At 37.0% G+C, this 24,419-nt stretch overlaps 1 protein-coding gene and 1 non-coding gene across 4 annotated transcripts in view; one reads left to right on the forward strand and one right to left on the reverse strand.

Moving 5' to 3' along the window:
- Nucleotides 1-15,940, forward strand: part of LOC121250258 (protein PAT1 homolog 2-like) — a 32,058-nt gene extending 16,118 nt beyond the window's left edge. Inside the window, exons 4-5 of one of the 3 annotated variants that reach the window (XM_041149314.1) lie at nt 11,031-11,106; nt 13,339-15,940. In XM_041149314.1, coding sequence (XP_041005248.1) covers nt 11,031-11,106; nt 13,339-15,425 — 2,163 coding nt within the window. In that variant the 3' untranslated portion in view covers nt 15,426-15,940. Of the gene's footprint in view, nt 1-11,030; nt 11,107-12,163; nt 12,182-13,338 lie in introns of those variants that run through there. The other 2 variants (XM_041149316.1, XM_041149315.1) reach the window with 2 other exon arrangements.
- Nucleotides 15,941-20,669: 4,729 nt separating this feature from the next.
- LOC121251284 lies at nt 20,670-20,796 on the reverse strand. The gene has a single exon (XR_005937952.1). It is a non-coding gene; the product is annotated as a small nucleolar RNA snoR80 (small nucleolar RNA).
- Between the last annotated feature and the right edge of the window lie 3,623 nt (nt 20,797-24,419).

The following is a 24,419-nucleotide window of genomic DNA, read 5'->3' on the forward strand; positions in this document are numbered from 1 at the left end:
ACCATAAAGAGAGACGAAGTTTACACACATTGGAGGTTGGAGAGGGAAACAATCCCGGGGATGGCTTCATATAAATACACTCTTTAAGATCCACGTGAAGAAAAACATTCTTGATATCCATCTGATGTAGTGGCCAATCATTGGAAGCAGCAAGAGCTAGGATCGTACGATCAGTGGTCATCTTAGCCATAGGAGCAAAGGTCTCCTCATAATTGACACCTTATTCTTGATTATTCCCTAGAGCAACAAGCCGAGCTTTATAACGATCCAAACTTCCATTAGAGAGAACCTTGACTGAGTAATCCCATTTGCAACCTAGGGGAGCTATAGTGGAAGGACAAGGCTCAATGTCCCAGGTGTGATTGGCCTCTAGAGTAGCAATTTCTTCTTGCATAGCTTGTCGCCAACAGTCATGCTTAACAACATGTGAGTAGTATGTAGGAATATCAAAATTGGACAATGCAGTAGTAAGAGCTGAAATAGAATTGCTAAAAGAAAATCCATACCTATCCGGGGTTACAGACACTCAAGGAGAGCGACGCACCAAAGGCTTTGGAGGTGCTGCAATTGATTGATTCTGGTGCATGTTAGGATCAAATATCGGGTGAGCCATTGGAAGAGACTGTGGGCGGGAGCGTCTTGTATACACCATACATGGTTTAAAGCGAGAACTGACTTGATGAAGATTTGAGAACTGCTACTCAAAAGTAGGGGAGGACCACAGTAGAAGAAGAGGGCATAGAGGACATATGAAAGAAATGTTGATTTTTAAAGAAAATAACATTCCTAGAAATGCGTGTATGATGTAATGTAGGATCATAGCAAACAAATCCATTTTGACACATTATATCCCAAGAATGCACATCTAACAGATTGAGCAGATAATTTGCCGCTCATGAGGAGGTAAATGAATAAAACATACACAACCAAAAATACGAAAATTATTGTAACTAGGTTGCTTAGCAAACAAGCAGAAATAGGGAGACTCCATGTGTAAGACTTGGGAAGGTAAACGATTAATCAAGTGAGCAGCAGTTTTTAGAGCCTCAATCCAAAACATGGATGGAACAGAGGATTCTAATAAGAGAGTACGTACCACATCAAGAAGATGACGATTTTTGCGTTCGGCTACTCCATTCTGTTGGGGAGTAGCAGGCATGAATGTTGATGAGTAATACCTTTAGAAGCTAAGAATGCCTGAAACTCAGTAGACAAATATTCACCACCAGAATTTGTGTAATGTCTTAATAGTCGTAGAAAATTGATTGTCAACGTACGCTAAAAACTCGGTGAAAGTATGAAAAACCTTAGATTTAGAGCGGAGAAAATAAACCCAAGTAAATTTGCTATGATCATCAATGAAAGTCACATAATATTTAAATTTTTCATGTGAACTAATCGGAGAAGGTCCCCAAACATTACTATGGATAAGATCAATGCAGTGAGAAGCTCTACTAGCATGCAAAGGAAAGGGAAGAGTTTTGCTTTTACCAACTTTGCAAGAATCACATTCAAGAGATAAAGAAGAACGTTCTTTATTACCAAGAAAATCAAAGTGCAATACACGAGATAACATCTGAGTATTGGGATGACCTAAATGATAATGCCACACCATACTCAGATCTGAAACATTATTACAAGCAAAAAACTTAATAGAAGAAATTGACGATAGTGCTGGAACATGTAAACATTGTGGAAACAAGCGCCCTACTTTAAGTCCCTTCGCGATCAGCTCCCCCATTACCTGGTTCTGCACAACACAACCATCACCAGAAAAATTAACAGCACAATTGTTATCAACTAATTGACCAACAGAAATAAGATTTGTGGAAAGGTGAGGAGCAAGAAACACATTAGTAAATTTAGAAGAGGCATCTCCTACAACAATGATTGGCAAAGAATTGCCATTGGCAATCTGAATGGCAAATTGACCAGCATAGGGCTGAACATGACACAGGGAGGTGGAAGTATTCGTCATGTGATTAGAGGCCCTCGAGTCTACGTACCAGAGTTTAGTAGAGTTTTTACCTTGGAACTCCATTGCTGAAAATGTCGAAATCAGCTTTTGCATCGTGTCTGGTGTGTAGAAATTTACTGTAGGAGTTGCAGGAACGAAGGAAGCACTTGAAGAAGAGCCATGAGCTGTAGAAGTCGCTGCGGGAGGGGCAATAACAGAAGTTTGAAATGCTTGGGCCTGACAATTTTGAGGGCGGATACAACATTCTTTGATAATGTGACCCTTCTTGCAATAAGAACAATATTTCTTAGGACAATTGGCAGCAATATGCCCATATTCCTTGTAGCAGAAACACTGCAAGTTCTTAGAATTCATAGGTGATCCTCATCCTTGGACAACATAAGCCACAATAGCCGTCCCTGAACTGCCATGAGATTGCTCCAGAGTAGCTTGAGTACTAAGATGATGTTCTTTGCGAAGTAACTCACCGAAACAAATATCAAGAGAAGGAACAGGAGATCTGTTTAGGAGAGGGGAGCGAACAAATTCATATTCTGGGTATAGTTTCATAAGAAATTGATCATGCCAACTAGTCTCGTGAAGAGTCTGAATAGTTGAAAGAGTGACAAGAAGAACATCCGCTGTAACCAAACCAGTATATTCATGCCAAAGGGTCAAAAAGGCCGAGTAGTAGTCTTGGACGGAAAGACTACCATGTTGAAACATGGCAATCACATGTTCTAATTGAAAACGACGAGTATCATTATCTTGATGATAAACTTTCTTCAAGTAATTCCACATGGATTGAGCAGAGCGATGAGCCCGTGAGTTGGAAACAATATGTGGCTCCACCGAACCAAGATACCAAGACGTAATCTGAGCATCAAGTACAGCCCATGAAGGAGAAGCCCCGAAATCCTTGGATTTGTCAGTATTGGATGTTTGGGCGACATCCGTGCCATCAATATGATCCCAAAGATCTTTTTCTTGAGGAAAAGTTCAAATTGAAAGGCTCAAGTAGAGTAATTTGTGCCCGTAAACTTGACACACACAGGTGCGGAGTCCATCACAAATTAATAAATTCCGAGACAAAGCAAGTCAACCAAAAAACAAAAAAACTCAAGGAGTCACACAATGAAGAAACTGCCGAAAAAAAATGAAGGCACAAAAGTGTCTGCCGAGAAGCTGCCGAGAATTACCCACTAGAAGACTGCAGCTGCTGAGACCTGAACAGAAGCTGCCGAGAAGGCACAAAGCAGGAACAGAAAGTGCCGACGGCACCAACCCAGACAAAACAGAACGAAAGAAGCTGTCTCGTGGTTCACTAAGAAGAACCCAGAAAACCCGGAACTAAGAAGACGCTGGAGAGGACAGCCCAGAACATGCCAAGAGACAAACCGAGAAGAAGAAAGAAGAAAAAAATTCAAGCGGCTCTTGATACCATGTCAAAATAAGGCAAATTTATGAATGGCCGAATCGTTGGCCTTGTGATTTCTCTCTATTATATGAACTGTACAAAACATTTTATACATGGAAAGAACTATGTATATGCTAATTCTATTCCTATACAATCTGTCAAATATTATGCTAATTATACTGAAGAGTAAATCAAGAAAACAAATATGGAAACAAGTATGGAAACAAATATGGCTGTCCATTGACATTGAGAAGTATGTGCAGTTTCTGATTTATTTGGAAGATTATACGAGATGAAGCTTGATCAGAACAGGGAGGATAGTCTGCAGTGGGTGCATATAGTTATTCCAGATTTTCAGTGAGTTCTTTTTATAAGGTGTTAACCTGTCATGGGGTCAAAGATTTTCCCTGGAAAAGTATTTAGAGAGCCAAGGTGCCTGCCTAGTAAGGTTGCTTTCTTCTGTTGGCTGGTGGCTCTTGGGAAAATTTTAACTACGGACAACTTGAGAAAGAGAGGCTTACCGGTGGTTAATTGGTGTTTTATGTGTAAGGATGGTGAATCTATTGATCATCTTTTTCTTCAGGTGGTGACTTCTTTGAGGAATGAGATTTTGCAAGGGTTGACATTTTTTGGGTGATGCCTATGCGTGTAATAGATTTCTTTGCATGCTGGCAAGGTATTGTGGGGAGAAGTAACAGCACTGCAGTGCTGAAGATGATCCCCTTGTGCTTGCTTTGGTGTTTATGGTTGAAGAGGAATGGGAGGTGCTTTGACAATTGTGAACGTTCTTTAGGGGAACTTACAAGTTTTTGGGTGAAGAATCTTGTAAGGAATGGAAATGATTGTAATGTTTTGCTTTGGTTGTATTCTGTTTTAGCTTGTAAGTAGGTGTTCTCATTTGTACACATCTTGTGTACTTGGACTATGCCTATTTACTTGGAATAAAATTTCTCTTATCAATTATAAAAAGAAAAAGTATTTATGTTAGTAATGAATAAAAGATAAGGGAGAGGAAAGGAAAGTACTAATAAATCATATTTAGATAACCCATACAAACTTATGTGTTAATACCTATACAATACTATTTTTTTTTTATAAGTGTTAATACCTATACAATGCTACACTGTTAATACCTATACAAACTTTACTTTCTCGACTACGGGTAGAACTTGATTTCTCTCCTTTTTGAGGCATTTTTGTTGAAGTTTCAGGTTGGTGTTTCTTTGCTTTCTGTGTTTGTTTCATGTATACATGGTGTAATTCTATTCCTAAAGCAATTGGGATTGTCATCATTATGTCCATGTTATTGTTTTCAGTCACTGTGGGAGTTTCCAAAAAGCCTTAAGGGCAGTCATATCATTTTTTTTATAGGTAAATAGAAATTTATTAATCCACATAATTTGGCATAGCCCAAGTACACAAGGAGTATACAAGAGAAAACACCTAATTACAAGCTAAGAACTAGAGAAAGCAACAAAGAAATCATGAAAATAGGTCCCATCCAATACAATAGCTGAGCGTTCTCTTTCTTCAAAACGATGATTGTTCCACTTGAGCCAAATACACCACATAAGATATAGAGGAACCACCTTCCAAACTGCAGCAATTTGGCGATTACCCTTAATTCCTCTCTAGCAAGCAGAATATCCACCACCTTCCTAGGCATCAACCAAGCAAGACCAATAGTGATACCCCATATTGAATGATGAGGGTATATGGTGTATGAGATCTGGCATTGCTTGGATTGGAGAAGTTTATGCTCTTTATAATGGTTTCAATGGGGCTCCAATTGTATGATTGACAAGTCCTTTTGGAGTATAGGCTTGGGTCCCCCTTGGGGCGTTACACAAATCCTATTAAAAATCTCGTCCGAAAGAACCTTTCTCACTTCTTAATGTAAAAGTAGGTGATCTACAGATTCTGCATTCCTTTTGCATATAAAGCACCAATCCATTATAAATGAGACCATGCTTTCTCAAATTATCAGTTGTCAAAATTTTCCCAAGAGAAGCCAGCCAACCAAAAAAGCAACCTTGCGAGACATTTTGCTCCCCCAAAAGCACTTCCAAGGAAAATCATTAGGGGATTGATACCAAAGTTTTGAATACCGTACCAGAAGCCGTACCGGTCAAGGCACTGGAACGAAATATTTCGGTACCGGTACCGTTTCGTGTATCGTTTCGGGATAATATTTCGGTACTGATACCGTTTCGGTACCGGTACCGTACTGGTACTGTTTTGTGTACTGTTTCGGAATAATTTATACCTGAATAAATTATATATATACAAGCATTAATTGTATTCCAAAATAACAACAAAATAAGTCATAAACTCAATACTTCTCAATACAAGTATTGAGTTTTAAGTTACAACTAACATAAAGTTATAAATACCAACATTATCATGACAAAATCATTAACGTCACCACGTCATCAAAGATACTCATCCTCATCAAAAAGACAATAAGGATCAGGATTCGACATGTTAATCAAAATATTTTCAACAATGTCATCACCGTCATCAACATCAATACCAACATTATCATTGTCTTCCTCATTTAGTGAGGCTAATGGCTCCTCAATACTTGCCCAATTCAAATCTTCTCCATCAAGAAGCTCAGATTCTTCACCCACCCATTCTTCCATCAAATCAATGTTTTCAAGATTGATTGGATTTAAAGCACCTCTTCCCTTTTTTATGCTCCTGTCAAAATAAAATCAAACATAAGTGAAAATATTATATATTTTTCAATAGTGAAAACATTAGTATTAAAAAAATTTACCTCTCTCTCAGCTTCAAGTTATAACGAACAAATAATAAGTCATTCAAACGTTTATGCACTAATCTATTTCTCTTCTTCGAATGAATAAAATCAAATGTGCTCCAGTTTCTCTCACATCCAGTTGCACTACAACATTGACTTAGTACTCGAACAGCAAACTTTTGAAGCGTTGGAACCTCTCAATCAAATTGGTTCCACCATGCAACTATAACAATAATGTAATTATAAATTATTATTTAAATATAAGTAAAAATAAAATAAGATAAAATTTAAAGTACAAAGTCACACTATTTAATAAATGATATTGATAAATGATAATACCTGGATTAATCTTATCACGCTGGCGGATTGCCAAAGAATGTCCAAACTCACCTACTGCATTCTTATACAAGTCAAGTTCTGCAATGATCTTGTCTTGATTATCGGGATCAAGTTCCATCTTCATAACACAGCTGTTGAAGCCTCTTACAACATCATTTTTATTTTTAAAGTTGGGGCTATAGTAAATTCCAAGATTAAGAAAACAACCCGCCGCATGTAATGGACTGTGAAGCTGCCTATCCCATCTAGAATCAATAATCCTGGTGAATGGACTGACTAAACTTTGTTATTGCATCTTGCTTTTATGTTCTCTTTGGCTCTTTCCATTGCATCATACAAGTATCCCATTGCAGGCTTTTCATCCCCGTCAACAAGTCGTAGAACACGAACCAAAGGCTCACTAACTTTAACAATAAATTGACATTGAGCCCAAAACTCTTTATCGTCTAAAACGATCTTAGCTATCTCCTTCCCTATGCTGCTCTTAGAATGACTTGATGCAATCCATTTATCACAAGTAAATATTTGTCTAAGTTCTTTCTTAAACAAGAGCAAGCATTGGATACTTAAAAAATTTGTCCCGAACCTTGTAATTGCAGGACGACACAAATCATGACCTTTGGTAAAATCTTTTCTCGTCAATGCCAAAACCCAACCATGGTTATAGATGAACTTTGTTATCTTTTTTGTCTTTTTTATAGTATCATCAATAAGGGGAAAATATCTTGGATCAGAAAAATTCTCCAACATTAAGTCTATGCAATGAGCTGCACATGGGGACCAGTAGAAAGAGCCATACTTTCGTTGTAACTTTTTTGCTGCAGCTTTATAACTTGCATCATTGTCCGTTATGAACTGCACAAGATTCTCAACTCCAATTTCTTGAACAACCTCATCAAAGATATTAAATAATGTTTCAGCATCTTTTCTAAGACCAGATGTATCAACAGACTTCAAGAACATTGTACCTTTCGGACAATAAACTAGAAAGTTGATTATTGATTGTTGCTTTTGGTTTGTCCAACCATCTGCCATTAGTGAACAACCGGTCTCATTCCAAACCTTCCTAATTTGTTGCAAATAATCTTGAACCTCATCCACAACCATCTTTAACAAATTTCCTCTCAACTCATATAAAGATGGGCCCTTGAATCCTGGCCCGATGGCAGTCATGGCATCGATAGCTGGCTGATAAAATTTAGATTGAGCCGCATTGAAAGGCAGATTAGCATCATACCACCAACGTGCTACAGCCATCTTTACTTTTACAATCATCTCATTTGAACACATAGAACTCTTAATTGAAGGTTGGGCCCCAGGAGTTGTTCTTGGAGCAAAAAATTTACTCAATTCCCCTACTGACTTTCCTGTTCCAGATTCTTTCGACTTCCCCTTACCTTCTGAAAGCTGAGACTGTCCCTCCATACTATTACTATCATCAATATCATCAGATGTTAAATCTATATTACCTCCAATCTCTGACCTTATTTTTCTTTCCTTCTCTTTGTTTTTTTTCACTTTATTAAACAACTCAATCATTTGCCATTTTACATCTTCAGAGACTTTTTTACATGATTCTACATCGCCTGGAATCCCAGCTAGATGATACTTCAACCGAGTGATCCCGCCACCTCTAATTACTTTATTACAATATAAACATTCAGTATTATTTCTTGCCCCTGGCACTGCACGTGCATGGGCCCATGCTGGATCTTCTGATCTTACAGGAGCAAGTGTTGGAGTTGAAGTCATACCATCGGTTGATTGACAACTAGACATTTTTAACTATTAAAGTATAAAAAATTAACACTTATAAGTAAGCAAAATTAAAAAAAGAAGAAATTCAATAGTCATTAAAATTAACACACATATTTTAGAAGAAATTCATCAAAAATCAACATATCAAATCCAAACATGATTAACTTTAAAAAAACACCAGGTTCATCTGAAACCAAAGTACCAAACACCCACTGAATTTTAGCTAATAAATAAGGATATATATATATATTTTTATCACTGATTTTGCTTATAAGTCACAAAAATCAAAATACCTCATATATATATATAATAAAGCATCTGCGTAGCCCATAGACAATCACCAAGTTAATACCAAATTGCAACCGGAGATAATAAGTTAATAACACCAAGACTAATACCGAATTGCAACTGGAGATAATAAAAGTATAAAACACGTTTCGAGTAGAATAGACTCAATAGAGTGTGACTGCGATGGCCATAGATAAAATATTTTAGCTAATATTTTATCAAAATACCGACTGCATAGGCCATAGACAATCACCCAAAGTTATAGAATCATAGATACAATGTAGAATCTAAAAACAAAGAAACACTATAAAAATATAATCTAAAACATCTATAAAATTTAAAAATACAATTTTGATTTATTTATAAAAAAAAAAAAAAAACTAACAAAAAAATTAAATTAATTTCAAAAATTACCGGGGGGTAGAGACGACGGCGGATGGCAACTTGCGGCTGACGAACGGTGCGACTGCGAGCTGCACTGCTGCTGCTGCTGCCGCTGGCTGAAGGAAAATGAAGAATTAAAATTTGAGAGCTTGAGAGTTGAGGCTGGTCGGCTGAGGCTGAAGAGAGAAATCAGAAAAGTGAAAAGAAAACAAATGCGTGAAACCGAAAAAAAGAAGAGAAATGTTAGAAACCCTAATACGTGAAAATCCAAAATTGCCCCCGAAAGTTTATTAGAATTTCAAAAATGCCATTTCATTGGGTGCAAAATTTCGTACCGGCCGAAATAAGTGTTTCGGCCGAAACATCAAATACCGGCCGATACCGGCCGGTACACCCAGTACGGTACGGTACCAAAAATAGTGATTGATACAACATAGCCTTATACAATGATCATACAAGATGCTGAAAAAATCTGAGATATCATCGACCTCCCAATCCTGTACAGCTCGAATTAGCCTCACATTCTACTGTAAAAGCCATTGGAGTTGTCCATATAATCTGCCACAGAAGCTCCCTGATCGAATGCAATCCTAAAAAAGAGAAGGGAAACCATTCTTTAGGGCTAGGTTAATAAGAAGTGACTGCGATACTTTGTGGAGGATTGGAGTCTAGAGTTTATATAAAGGGGTCGGCAGCTAGGGAAATTTCTAGGTTGTGCCACTGCTATCTACGGTTAGGGTTTCAAAAAATTATTTAGGTTTTTGAGAACATAAGGGGGTGGCTCTAGGGCTTAACTTAGGGCTGATCATCATCTTCTTGGGGTTTCTAGATGTCTTACAATTAAAAACTATCCTCTTTGTTCCAGAATTTGGCTGCATATCTTAGTAGTTCTGTATGGTTTTTTGGCACTATCCCAATCCTTGGATAGTTAAAAACTCGTCCTAATCTATCTTGAAGTGCCAGCTGCTGCTAGGGTTCTCAATGCTAGGTTCTTCGAATTTATAAACAAGTTGTGATGGATTCTGAGTCTGCCTAGGAGTTGGTTGATTTCTAATAAAATGCAACATGTCATCTCCTATCGAATATCTGGTCCGTTTTTAAACATAATAAATAATAACACAAAATAACAATGCAGGAAATCATGGGCCTGAGGGCCTAGGGTTCGAATTTCTACCCACACCTAGAGATTCTAGGGCTTGGCTATGACAAAAGTTCTCTCAATGCTGGTGTTTAGAGCGCAAAATATACATTTAATGACAGTTCACAGTTGAATGCATTAGACTTTATTCCTTATCAGTATAGAAGTAGGTCTTTAATTTCTTGTACTTGTAATTTTAATTCCTTCAAGATCCAGGAACCAGATGCTGTCTACCATCTCAATCTATCCCTAGCTATATTATTCAAACTTCTGTAATACATGATGAAATCATTCGATTAGTCAGTCAAACATTATAACCAGCTATTTAGCATGGAGAATTGTAGATATACAATAGTGGTTATTCAATTCATGGCCAATCTCTTGTATGACTAGAACATCACTCCTAGGCGTTTCTCTTGTATATGACCCGTGTACTTGGCTTTTGCCTATTCCTTTGATCAATAAAATCTTATTTACTGATCAAAAAATTTCATGGCCCCCTCCTTCATAGTTTTTTTTTTCTTCGCAAAAGGAGAGGCGGGGGTGACCAGCGTAGCAACTCTCCTTGGGCATGACTATAGGAACTCCTCCCCGTTGTGAAATGTCCGGTTTGAGCCATAGCTATTGTCCCAAGGGTAAGCCCATCACCACAACACGTCCAAAGTATCCAGCTGGTCCAAAGCCCATTCCATAGCCCAAAGGTCAGGCTTTACTACTACAAGTGGTTTCAACTTATGTCCTGACTCAAACTCCTGACCTCGAAGCCATGAAATACCAGCTCATACCAATTGAGCTACCACCTTGGTGGTCCCCTCTTTCATAGTTACTTTGCTTTTATGGTTGCTTGATGTTTAGTCAACCTTTTAATTGCTATGGTTATGCTGGTTAGTTTTTCTATTGATATTATGCTGCCCTTAATTGCACTACCCAAATAATTTTGTAATCTTTACCCCTATTTAGTATTTGACGTTGTTATGTTACACAGTTGAACAGAGCTGTAACAGGGCCAAGACACCCGGGAGTTATTGGTGATAGAGGATCTGGATCTTTTTCAAGAGAAAGTGAGTAACCTTACTGTGAATATTTTCTGCCTTTTGGTAGTCTTTAGATTATTTGTGATGCAATAGGGTGTAAGTTGGGTCAAGACATTCTACAATCTAATTGAAAGTTTTAAGTAGCCTTTTGTTTCTACTACTCCAAAATGGGAATCTTGGAATACTCAGTCATGCACAGAGTGATCGTGATTACGCGTTCCCATAAAGCGTTTTTGGATTGATTTCAATGACAAAAACCACTTTATGCAGAAGTGAGTTTGGTACTTCTCCAAGTTGATCTTTGGGATCTTAAAGTTGCTTCAGACTTGGTTTTTGACATAGAGACCCCAAGTAAGGAAACAGAGAAAAATCTCTTCATTGGTGCTTGATCGAGCAAATCCTAGAGTTCCGAAAGAAAACAAAACTAGGCAGAGGAAATATTCATTAGCGGTCAAGAGTATTTGAGTGATTTAGGCCCCGTTTTGTTTCACAGATGGTCTCACCCCATCTCATTTCAACATCCAAACACCATACCTTAAAAAAAAAGGCATCCAAACACCATTCTAACACAAACATTTTTCAATTTAAATTTTCAACTTTTTCATCTAATTATTATGTAATCATTTCAACTTTCCCAAACTTCCAAACAATTCAACTTTTTCAAATCCCAAAACAAAAATAATTTTAAAAAATTATATTCTTAACAATATTTTAACTTTATAATATTTTTATTCTACTTTTTCTCTCATTTCTCACAACCCCATAAAATATCTTAACTCAAACCATTTCACTACTATTCATAGATTTCTCATCTCATCTATATAACCAAACTAGGCCTAAAGTATTCTGTGATTTTTTAGAAGGGAATGTTTTAAACCAGAAAACATTGTACTTTTAATATCTGTCAATGTTGTCCATATATTAATTAACAAAAATAAGCCAAAAGAATAAAATACCCTTTAATAACTCAACAAAATTATATGTAACTTCTGCACTACCTTGTGAAATTACTCATGAACCATATGGCTAGATTAACCATTTCTTTCTCTTTACATTCAGAAAGTTGGCTGGTCATTCATTGGTGTTCTGGAAGATTGATCTGGTATTATTTTACCAATCCCTGTGTATTTTACAGTATTGAATGTCAACCAACCTTCAGCTTCAACGGACTAGAAGAATTTGGTTATTATGGAGAGTGGATTTTCAATTTTTTATTTTTTATTTTTGCAAGTGAAAGGTTTAATTCTATGCCTTTGTTTGGGAACACAAACCATCTCATCTCATAATTTCCTTCCCAAACATCACTCAAACACAAATACTTTTCAATTTTAAATTTTCAACTTTTTCATCTAATTATTACCTGATCATTACAACTTTCTCAAACTTCCAGAAAAAACACAAAAACAATACAACTTTTTCAAATTCTAAAACAGAAATAATATTAAAAAGTTATATTTTAACAATATTTTTTACCAACAAAAAATATTCTAACAATATTTGAACTTTATAATATTTTTATTCAACTTTTTCTCTCATTTCCCAAAACCCAATAAAATATCTTAACTCAAACTATTTCACTACTATTCACAAGCCATTTCACTACTATTTACAAAATTCTCATCTCATCTTATCCTACAAACATCCCCAGTACGCTTAAGTGCTTAGTGCAAAGTGCCAAGGCTAAAGCGCTTCTCTTTTCAAAAGTGATGTACATTTATGAAAGCGCACCTAACTACAGTTTTCGGCACTTTTTTTAGTAAGCTTCAAGTACAAAAACACGCTTTTGTAGCTTTTTGGAAAGAACATATAAAATATGAATCTTATCCATTATTGTTTGTCCGAACCATTTATTTGTGCTCAATTCCTAGGATTATATTATCAGGGTTTAAACGTTCATGTGAGATTTTCGTTGGGTCTGTACCAATTTCACTGTTATGAAATGCCCTCTTCATTCCCATCACACTTGCAGGTTACTGATATCAGGCTGATTAAGATTAACAGTGAATCTGATTCATATGGTTCTCAAATTGTGTTAATCCCTCTCCATGCCAAAATGAGTGTCTTCATTGAAAAACGCTTTTTTGGTGAATTTATTAATTATTTGATGCCAACAAGTTTTGACGATCAAGTCTGGTGCTCATTTGTTTACCTCATTTTTCGTCATTTGTTTGTTAATTGCAAAAGACTGCTTCTTGTTGTCCCGTCCGCCCCTGTTTTCCCTTCTGAACTTCCCTCTCGCTAATGGCAAGTTCTGTGCAGGTTCGTCTGCTGCTGAGTGGACACAAGATGGAGACTTTGGTAACTGGTTAGATCAGCATATGTTTGGCACAGATGGTGTTGAAGAAGAGAAGAGGTGGTCATCACAACCTCAACCCTCTGCTCGTGTTGCAGAATACAAACCTTTGTACAGAACATCCTCATACCCGGAGCAGCAACCAGTGCTGCATCGCTACTCTAGTGAACCAATTCTAGTACCTAAATCAACATTCACGTCTTTCCCTCCACCTGGAAGCAGATCCGAACAAGGTTCACCACACCACCCTAATATGTCTTTCCTTGGTGGTGGTCCACAGATACCCTTCTCTACACCAAACCTCTCTCCTTGTTCTAACTCTACTCATCACTTGGCTGGTTTATCTCATGGTTTGAATTATGGCGGAAATATGCTTCAGTTCACCAGTGGTGGCCTTTCTTTTAATAGCAGGCCGCAAAATCACTGGGCCAACCATGCTGGTATACTGCATGGGGATCACGCAGGCCTTTTAAACACTATTGTGCAACAACAGTTACCTCATCAAAATGGTCTCAGGTCCCCACAAATAATGGCACCACAACAGATGCTGCAACAGCAGAGACTGCAACATCAATTACCCTCTTTGGCCCATTTTGCCGCACTACAGTCCCAACCGTATAATGTCCATCCATCGTCCTCACATAAGTCAAAGTTTGGATTGGCTGATATGAGAGACCAAAGACCAAAATCATCACAAAGGAGCAAACATAATCTGCGTTTTTCTCAGCAAGGATCCGATACTAGTAGCCAGAAAAGTGAGACTGGGTGGGTCCATATTAGATCCAAGTATATGACATCTGAGGAAATAGAGAATATACTTAAAATGCAGCATGCTGCTACACATGGCAATGACCCATACATTGATGACTATTACCACCAAGCAAGTCTTGCCAAAAGAGCTACTGGATCGAGGTTGAAACAGCCTTTCTGCCCATCTCACTTGAGGGAGCTCCCTTCTCGTGGCCGTAATAGTACAGAACAACATCCTCATCTCTCTATTGATGCTATTGGTAGGATACCTCTCTCTTCCATACGCAGACCTCGCCCCCTCCTTGAAGTTGACCCTCCTCCCACTGCTTCTGGTGATAGCTCCGAGCAGAAGGTCTCTGAGAAGCCTCTGGAACAGGAACCGATGCTTGCTGCTAGAATCACCATTGAGGATGGACTTTGTCTTCTTCTTGATGTCGATGATATTGATCGGTTTCTTCAATCTAGTCCATCCCAGGATGGTGGGGCTCAGCTCAGGCGAAGGCGACAGATCCTTCTAGAAGGTCTGGCAACATCACTTCAACTTGTAGACCCACTTGGCAAAACCAGCCACACTGTTGGGCTGACTTCCAAGGATGACCTTGTGTTCTTACGATTGGTCTCTCTTCCCAAGGGTCGAAAACTCTTATCTAGGTTCCTTCAGCTTCTCTTCTCTGGTAGTGAGCTTGCCCGTATTGTTTGTATGGCTATTTTTCGTCATTTAAGGTTTTTGTTCGGCGGCCTTCAGTCTGATCCTGGAGCAGCTGAGACAACCACTCATCTTGCGAAGACAGTTTCCTCATGTGTCAAGGTCATGGATTTACGGTCACTAAGTGCTTGTCTAGTTGCAGTTGTTTGTTCTTCAGAGCAGCCACCACTGCGCCCGGTTGGAAGCCCTGCTGGTGATGGGGCCTCTATTATTTTGAAATCTGTCCTTGAAAGGGCTACTGAGCTCTTAACTGATCCTCACGCTGCTGGCAACTGCAGCATTCCTAATCGTGCGCTGTGGCAAGCTTCATTTGATGAATTTTTCACACTTCTTACCAAGTATTGCCTGAGTAAATATGAAACTATAGTGCAATCCATATGTTCACAGATCCAGCCAAGTACAGACGTCATTGGATCAGATGCAGCCCTAGCTATTAGTAGGGAAATGCCTGTTCAGCTTCTACGCGCCAGTCTTCCTCACACTAATGAGCACCAACGGAAACTTCTATTAGATTTTGGTAACCGTTCCATGCCCATTGCTGGGTTCAATTCCAGTGGGGAGAGTAGCAGCCGGATAACCTCAGAATCAGTGAAGTGACTGAGGATACCAACGGATAAATTTTAAAGGTTTTGGAAGAATCTATGCCTTGGTTGATTTTTTCTCTCCAGATCTTCTTTGGATGCTTTCGTGAAAGTACGGATCTCCTTTAGTATGCTTTGATGTAGTAAATGTGAAGTGGAGATCTCTCTTGAATGATTTCACGAAGCGAATCTGCTTTGGAGGGAAATTTGGCTGCATGGGAAGTGTATGCAAGGCATGTGCGATTGTTGCAGGAGCACTTCAAGGCTCGTGTAATATGTGTTATTTAGCTTACTTGAGACAAAATTTCCCTATGATGCTCATTTTGACAGACTATGGTCTTGCATAATTGTGTATTATGATGGAACTTCATGGTGCATGATTGTAAGCGAAATTCTTCTTTTGGGGACCTACACTGGTGCTGTGTTAAAACTCCAGACATAAGCATGGTGGGTATAGAATGTACAGGTTGATCTTACTGAACCTTCCAAAACTTCGTTTCATTCTATCTAATTCACTTGACTGAATGGTCATTATCTACTACTTGGAAACCTTTTTTTCACTTGTTTATCATGGAACCAAACTCGTTAACTTAGACACGAGCTATTGAATGTTAGAACTTTGAATACACCGAATTTGCTTCTTTTTGGCATTTTAAAAAGTTACTTCATTTTTTTAATAAAATTGGATATTGTTGTCAAAATGAATATATTATCAAAAAAAAAAAAAAAAAAACCAAATGACTACAACTTTTTTTCTTCTCTCTTTCTTTTATTTCTATCACACCCACTTCTTTTTTAAGAAGAATTCATCATCCCATAATATGACATTAGGTAATAGGTTTGCAAGTAAAATATAATAAATAGTCTTCAATCATGTAATGTCACATCATGAGATGATGAGAAGGATGCTGAGAATTAGGATGATGAGAATTGGGATGATGAGTAGCATTACTCAGCACGCCATTAGCCAATAGCCACGGAACACCCATTGAAACCACCAGTGAGCAAGCCTCCAGAGTCAAATGCCACAAAACATAACTCCCTCTATGTCACGTGTAACACCACACCTAATTACCTGTTAGGATTAACCCTTAATCTCCCTTAGAATGAGCTTATAATATTATATTTTTGGGCTTTTCAATTTTTTTTTTCTTTTTTCGCACAAGATTTATTATTTTTTGCATAAGATTTATTATTTATTTTTGGGAGTTAGTTACGTTTATTTTACTCATTAAACTATGGCACTTAGTGTCATTAGTGGTTAAGCTTAAGGGTTAAGAATGGGTGGTTTAGAAAGCAAGCCCATTAGTGCTACACTTAAGGCCCTTAAACCTTTAGAACCTTACGGGTCAAGACTTAGAAGCCTTGAACCAAGCCATTTGGGCCTAACTTGGTGTTAGCATTGATCCATGACCCATTTACGGTAAGGCAAACCTTTCAAACTCCAGCTTTGTGGATTTTGAGATCTCTTGTGACCTCTTAAAATCTGGAATCAAGGCCTCCCATCAACCGACACCCAAAGCCCATAAATCATGCAACTCCTTCTCATGGCCTTTTTAAGCCCAACAAAGCCCAAAGCCTTGTCTTGCATTTTCATACTTCTATTTAAAGCCCACATACACTATATCATTGGTTTTCCTCAAGTCCAATTTGTAGCCCACACCCTAAGGACTTCTTTGGACCCAAATTAAGTTTTGAACTTGGGTTAAGAGCATGGATCAAACTCCACATGATTAGTGATCTCTAAAATCATGTTTTAAACTTAATTTCCTTTTTAATTATTTCTCACCTTTTTTTATCTGAAATTTTCTTATTTTATTATTCAATTTTATCATTCTTAGATCATATTAGATCCCTAGACAAATCTCCACACATGTCATTAAGGGCAAAGACATATCAATGCCCAAAATCACCAATCGGCCCCTAATACATCACTTGGTGCATTATACCAATCCAGCCCCTAGTCCACTCCAATTTCATTCTTTCCTCAAGGGTATTTTTGTCTTTTAACACCTCACATTATCCCATTTGTTCAGTTTGAGTGTTGGACATTTTTGCCCCAAGAAAACTGGAGTGGTTTGGATTCAAAGATGAGTTGAGATGGGTTGAGATAGCTTGTGAATAGTAGAATAAAAATTGAATTATTTATTATATTTTCTATGAAAATTTAGGAAATTTGTTATGAAATTTGAAAAAGTTGAATTGTTTATTATATTTTTTGTGGAAATTTGAAAAATTTGTAATAATGAGATGAGATAAGTTGCAGTGGGTTTTGAATGCAAACGAGGCTTAATAGGAAATTTGTTATGAAATTTGAAAAAGTTGAATTGTTTATTATATTTTTTGTGAAAATTTGAAAAAATTATAATAATGAGATGGGATAAGTTGCGGTGGGTTTTGAATGCAAACGAGGCTTAAGCCAAAGAAGCCAACCGATTCCATTGGAGTCCTAGTTGAAGCCAAACCGAATGGCTTGTGTTTTGGTTGCATTTCTGCACATGGCTGAGCCACCACCACACGCCACCTCCCTTCTTCTCCAATCCCCAAGAGCCCCTCCAGTCATCATGGTGAACCTTGACCCAAAGCCACCCCAAATAGATCCAAAACTAATTGGCTTTGTGCAAGACATCACTCGGCAACACCCCCATTTCACCCTCTTCTTTGAGCTGCACATACATCATCACAAGACAGTCCACCCTCCACCTTCTGCCATCTAAAAAAAGCCTTCAAGGAATGTCATTATACCTAAACAAATCAGCCATGGAGATAACACAAAGGTGATGCAAGAAAAAAAATGAAAATCTGTCCAAATTCTCATTCTACTACCCGACGACACCATGCCTCATTTTTGTTTTCCTTTTTTTTTTTTTTTTTTTAATTTTGGTTGCATCACCTTGTGCAGCTCCTGCACCCGCATAGCACTTTACAACACCTGAAAATGATGACCATAGTTTGATTTGGGTCACTATTCACCTGCACAAGGGGAAGCAACCAAGCTGAAAAATTCAAACTCCTTCACCACTGCCCACTTCACCCAATCACCTTGAACCAAAGCCAGCGTCCCCTCCCTTCTTGAAGCCCTATAAAACCTCCCTCCATTCCCTCATTTCATCCACACCACTTCTCCAAGCTTCTCTTTAGATCTTGAGAGCTTATCCTCCCTTAGAGCATTGGCCATTGCCAAGTCCAAATTTAAGCTAGAATTTCAAGTTTTGGCTATAGCCTTAATCTTTGGCTAGATGAATCCACATTGGACTAGCCATTAGATTAGTCAAAATATTAATATAATATTATTTTTTTAATAATATTATTTTTATTTATTTTTTCATATTTTACAATTACACTAACCATATGTTAATTAATAATTTAATTTGATACTTAAATTATTGTTTCCCAACTAATTTTTTTCCTCAACCTATTATTTTTCATCTACAAAAAATATATAAGTTCCAATTGTGAAGTAAAAATATAGAAGTTACAAAAAATATAGAATCAGAACCGAGAAAAAAAATAGAAGATCCTGAAACTAGCAAGCCATATACAAAACAGCAACACAGTCCCATACAAAAGAGTCCCACAAATAAATACCAACACAATCTTATTCAAGTCCAGCAACATAGTCCCAAACTTAGTGCAAATACAAAAGAGTCCTATACAAAAGAGTCCCACAAATAAATACCTCTTTATATACCAAAAGAATCAGAAAAGTTACCAAAACAGTCCACAAATTAGTTGCTACCCAGCCACATATTTATCCAACCCACATGTGGCTGGGCAGCCACTAAATTCTCAAAAAAACTTGTTCTATAAATATTAGAAGTTAGATATATACATAATAAGGTGTCGAAGGAGAGTTAGATCTTGTTGCATGGCATTCATGCCACATAGATCTATCATTATCATCTTGCCTTCAAATTTCTTCTTCTCTAGTTCAAACTTCTGCTTTAGTTCAAATACTTTCTCTCTTTTTTGGTCTGCCTTCAACGCAGTATTTCTCCGCTCTTCCATGGTCATGGCTCTATCCTCTGTCATTTTAGTAAGGAAATGCTGATCTCAGACTCTTTGCCTTCCATCGACTTTTGCTTCCTCTCCCTTTCTTTCTCAGCTTTTTTTCCTAGAGGTCTCTCAGCAAAAACCTCCATGTTCTCCTCCACTGTGTCAATAGCAACTTCACCTTGTGGCCTTCTCCTCGTCCCAAAGGTGGAGATTCCTCATCCCAAGGGTGGAGATGTACTGCTGCCATTTTGGTTGGTGTCTCAGAAGACACCAACAATGCTCCATTGTGAAGTTACTCTTCTCAATCTCTTTGTACAAAATTTTTGCCTTCTCAATCTACAAATCCATAGGAATATTGTTAGTTCATAAATCAGTCCTATATAATTGTGATAATTAAAAGAAAATGTTACATACCTTGTCTTGCTCCATTGCACCACTAGGATGCAATGACTCTACTTGTGCTAAAAATGCACAAAACTTATTTGTGCATTTCTAAATCGAGGACCACCAATTCATCAAAGAAACTATAGGATGGTTCACATTGTTCTGTTTTTTATATTCATGATAAAATTTTAAAATTCTTTCCTACATTTGACTGGACTTTTGATCAGTACCCTTTATTGCATCGATACTAATGTTGAGCCAAGTTGAGACGAGGAGGTTATCCTCCTCTGCAGTGAAAGATGTACCCCTTTGAACTTTTTTTGGAGGATGCCTCTTTTCACCGTCATTGAATGTTGCTTGGAGCACAACATTAGAATGTTGCATTCAGGTGCTATTACAACCCTCTCCTCCACTTTGTAATAGAGTGGTAAAGAAGAGATCATCATCAATTTGTGTGTCCATCCTTGAAAAATATTACATTTTCAAGGAGTCAGAAAAGTTTTAAAATTTTCAAGTCCCACAAATAGCAAATCATGTTACCACAAATTAAACAAACTGACATGCAAACAGTCCACAAATATGCAGAAAATCAGAGTCAGAAATAAAATTCATTTGCTGATCTGGTATGCAAAGAAATATGTAGAAAAATATCAAAGAAAAAAAGCAAAGAAATATGCAGAAAAACAACAAAGAAATAAACTTCTTGTTCTGTTTTGCAAAGAAGAACAACAAACACATTTTATTCCTCATCTGTTTTGCAAAGAACAGCAAACTCATCTCTATTTGTGGTTGGATGTGTTGATGTTAATGTTCTACTCAATCTAAATCAATATTATCTAAACAATAATAGGCATGCTCACAAATCAACGATGGTAACAAATAATATATGTGGTGTTTTTGGGATAAAATGGTATTGAAAGAAACTATCGATCAAGATAGCCACAAACGTTATATGTAGCGTCCAAGCCGTTACCCACATACATATATTACTACATACACACATAAATACACCCTTAAGCATGCTTTCATGAAAGGAGAGCTTAAATTAGGGAAAATCTAGGACATTTTCAAATCAAAACCCTGAAGTAATATGCTTGGCCCTTTTATTGAAATGGACATTTAATTGTTGATGAATGATATGAAGAAGCTGGGTGATGATATAATATGAGGTTGCCGGTTCAGAAACTCATCAAAAAATTTGTTGATGAGATGCATTGAATCAGCCCAAAATCCTTACAATAGCTTCATTATGGAATGCATCAATACCAAGATCAAAGGCACTAATACATGAACCATGTGGATTGGTGGGAAGTTTTAAAACAACTACAATGAGAAGAATTCAAATTCCAAAGGTCAAATTGATGTTGTCGAACAGGTCCACAATAATAATCAACTTCTGTAGAGATGAAAATGCATTGAGAATTGAGATGAAACAAAGAGCCACTTCAACCTAGTCAGTTTAATCTGACTCCATCCTTTACATGATTCACAGAAAAGGTGTTTTGATTCATGTGCACATAAAAAAAATAGAGGTGTGGTGATACACACGTTAAAAAAAAAAAGAGCCTATACATGAAAGCATATAAACTAGTAAACAAGAAAATCCCAACATTATCTTTTCATGTTGAATACAAGCTCAAATCAAAACCCTGAATATGCACAAAAACAACAACAACAACAAAAATACAGAACCAAGTAACCAATAGCGAACACAAAACCAATCGATAACCAAAATGATTAGTAAAACAACAGAGTGGGACACAAGAAAATAGCCATGCACGTAAAGCAAACAAACCCAAAAAAATGAAAGTAGAAACAGTGGATTGTAGTTACTGAAAACACAAAAAAAAAAAAAACAAAATATATGGGGGCTCAGCTCCAAGAATCTGAGAGGAGGTTTGGCTGGACGCAATAATAACCAACTGATGAAAAATCAGCAACACCAACTTTAGAAAAATCAACAACACCAACTGTAGAAAAATCAGCAACGATAATAACCATCTTACCCAAATAAATTCATACCCATTTCACAAATTCACAAATTTATACTCAATATTCAATACAAAGTTTACCCAAATAAAGTTTCGGTAGTTTTACCAACCCAAACTGAGAGAGAGTGTTGCGTTCTTGAGCCAAGCTGATAGAGAGAGAGAGAGAGGGGAAATTGCACGACCGTTGAAGATCGACCCAGGAACGGAGAGAAAATCGATTGAGGAAGAGAGAAGAGGGAGAGGAGTTTCAAAAAAAGAAAATGGCAAACGGAGAGAAGAGAGAGAGACGAGTGAGGGAGAGAAGAGGAAGATGAGTTTTAGAGGTTAAAAAATGGCAAACAGAGAGAAGAGGGAGAGATGAGCAAGGGAGAGAAGAGGGAGAGCAGTTTCAGAAAACAAAAATGGCAAACGAAGAGAAGAGGGACAGACGAGTGAGAGAGAGAAGACGAGATAGGAGCTTCAGAAAAAAAATGGCGAGGGAAAGGGGAAAGATGAGAGAAGAGGGCAAATACGAGGGAAATGGAAAACACGAGGGAAAGAGAGAGCGGAAACAATAAAATATATGTTTGCTCCTTCTACAGGAACTCGCCAACTATGACTAGCGAGAGGAATTTACTGTAGCTAAAATTAGAAAAATATGACTTTGCCTATTCCAATGCAAGGATTTTATCTCAGAATCAAATGCAATTTAGACTTGGACTTGGCAATGGCTAGTCCATTGCCAGTGCTCTTAGTGAGCCATGGAGAGAAACCGAGTGTTCTCGAGTGTTCTTGGGAAGTTTTTGAGACTTCTTGTGTTGGCAGCTTTAGAGGGTCACGAAAATGGTAATTTTTCTTGCCCTAGATCTTAGTTTGCATGTTACGTGTTGCTTTTAAGTGTTAAAGTGATTTTTGGATTAGCGTAGAAAAGGTTACCATGCTTAAATCAAAACCGAGTTCATTATGGTGGGATTAAGTGTTTAAATTGTTTTAACTGGGAATTTTAGCTATGACATGTCTTAGCATATTTTGATATGATGTATTAATGTCTTAGAATGATCATTGAAGGTTTGATTTTGAGATTAGAAGCATGCTATGATAGGTTTTAATTCTATATTATATTGATCATCAAAGCATGCATAGTTTGATTCATTTATGCTCAACTTATGGAGTTTTGATTTATTTCACCTAGGCTTGAGATATGAGTATTTAGAAAAAATTGTGATTGGGATAAGAAGATAAGTACATGATCTCATTCCAGTTTTTGAAACTTTTCTTGATGAAAAAGACTAAGAGATATCATGCATGCTTAAAGACTAGTTTAATAGAGATTAAGGTTTTTAGCCATGATTAAGAGTTGGAATGAAATTGTTCACCTAAGATTAAGCTTTTAACATGTCATTAAGGATTATAGTAATTATTTTTAATTAAAAACAATTGAATATGCTTGCATTCATAAGGCTCAATAGTTGAAATTACACTTGAGCATCAACTAGAGTGCATGCCACGGGTTGAGTGTATTTTGACTAGTACCACTTTGATTTTTGGAATTCTAAGGGCATAGATGGTTTTAGAATATGGAAAATATGAGGTTGATGAAGTTTGGTTAAATTTAGAGATCGTTTGTAAATAGTGAAAAATTAGGGCCTTAGTGGCAATTTTTGAAAGTCTAGGGGTATTTACAAAAAATATCTATTTTTGAAACCTTTTGATTATGAAAATCTTCCATAGTAGTTCAAATCTTAACTTAGTAAAACTTTGATTACAACGGTTATGTTTTTCCAAACTCAGGTAGTTTATAAGTTGGCCTCTAATTTACACATTGATAAATTATTTATGATTTATTGAAAAATGCCACATTCATGTTATAGTTGTCATTTTGAGCAAAAATTTTGAGCATAAAACGTCATGTTATATGATACATCGAGTACATGACTAATTACCCATATGATGTGACATTTTCACCATTTTTAGCATATTGCATATAAATGTCATTTTCACATGAAAGCTTGCTACATATGCACATGTCATGAATTACTTTTTACAAGTATAGCATGAAAATAATTTTTTTCACGACCACAAAGGCTAGGATGGAGAATTATCCTAGTGAAACTCTTATGTCCACTCTGGAGTGAGTAAAAATGAAGTGATGACCCTTGGATTGACAAATAATAGTCAACAAGTTTTGAATGGGTTCTTTTTAAAGAACACCAGAGTGAAGTTGAGTGTAGACACCTAAGGCTGGTGGGTGTACATGTTATGATGTTATGATGTTATGTTATGTTATGTTACCAAATCATTGAGAATGAGTCTGTAGACAATGTAGTTTCAACGTGAGTTGTACTATGGTCATCAGCAGGTACTCACAGTGCATATGGAGAATTGTGACAATACTGTACATTATGATGTTAATGTTATGATTAAATGTGAATTGCTAATATTTATGAAACTTTATGATGAACTATATGTTTTTAAAAGTTGAAGTGAAAAATGTTCTCTATAAGAAATGTGTGTCTCAAGTTTTTCTGAAAATGTTGAGGAATCTAGATGGGAGAAATACATTGATTTCTTTGCATCGTATGCATTTCATTTTTATCATTTATCATGCATAATTTATCTTTGTGTACGCTGGTTGTCTAACTTACTGAGATTTCAAGTAA

The sequence above is a fragment of the Juglans microcarpa x Juglans regia genome, chromosome 2D (assembly GCF_004785595.1).
Source record: "Juglans microcarpa x Juglans regia isolate MS1-56 chromosome 2D, Jm3101_v1.0, whole genome shotgun sequence".
Classification (NCBI taxonomy): Eukaryota; Viridiplantae; Streptophyta; class Magnoliopsida; order Fagales; family Juglandaceae; genus Juglans; species Juglans microcarpa x Juglans regia.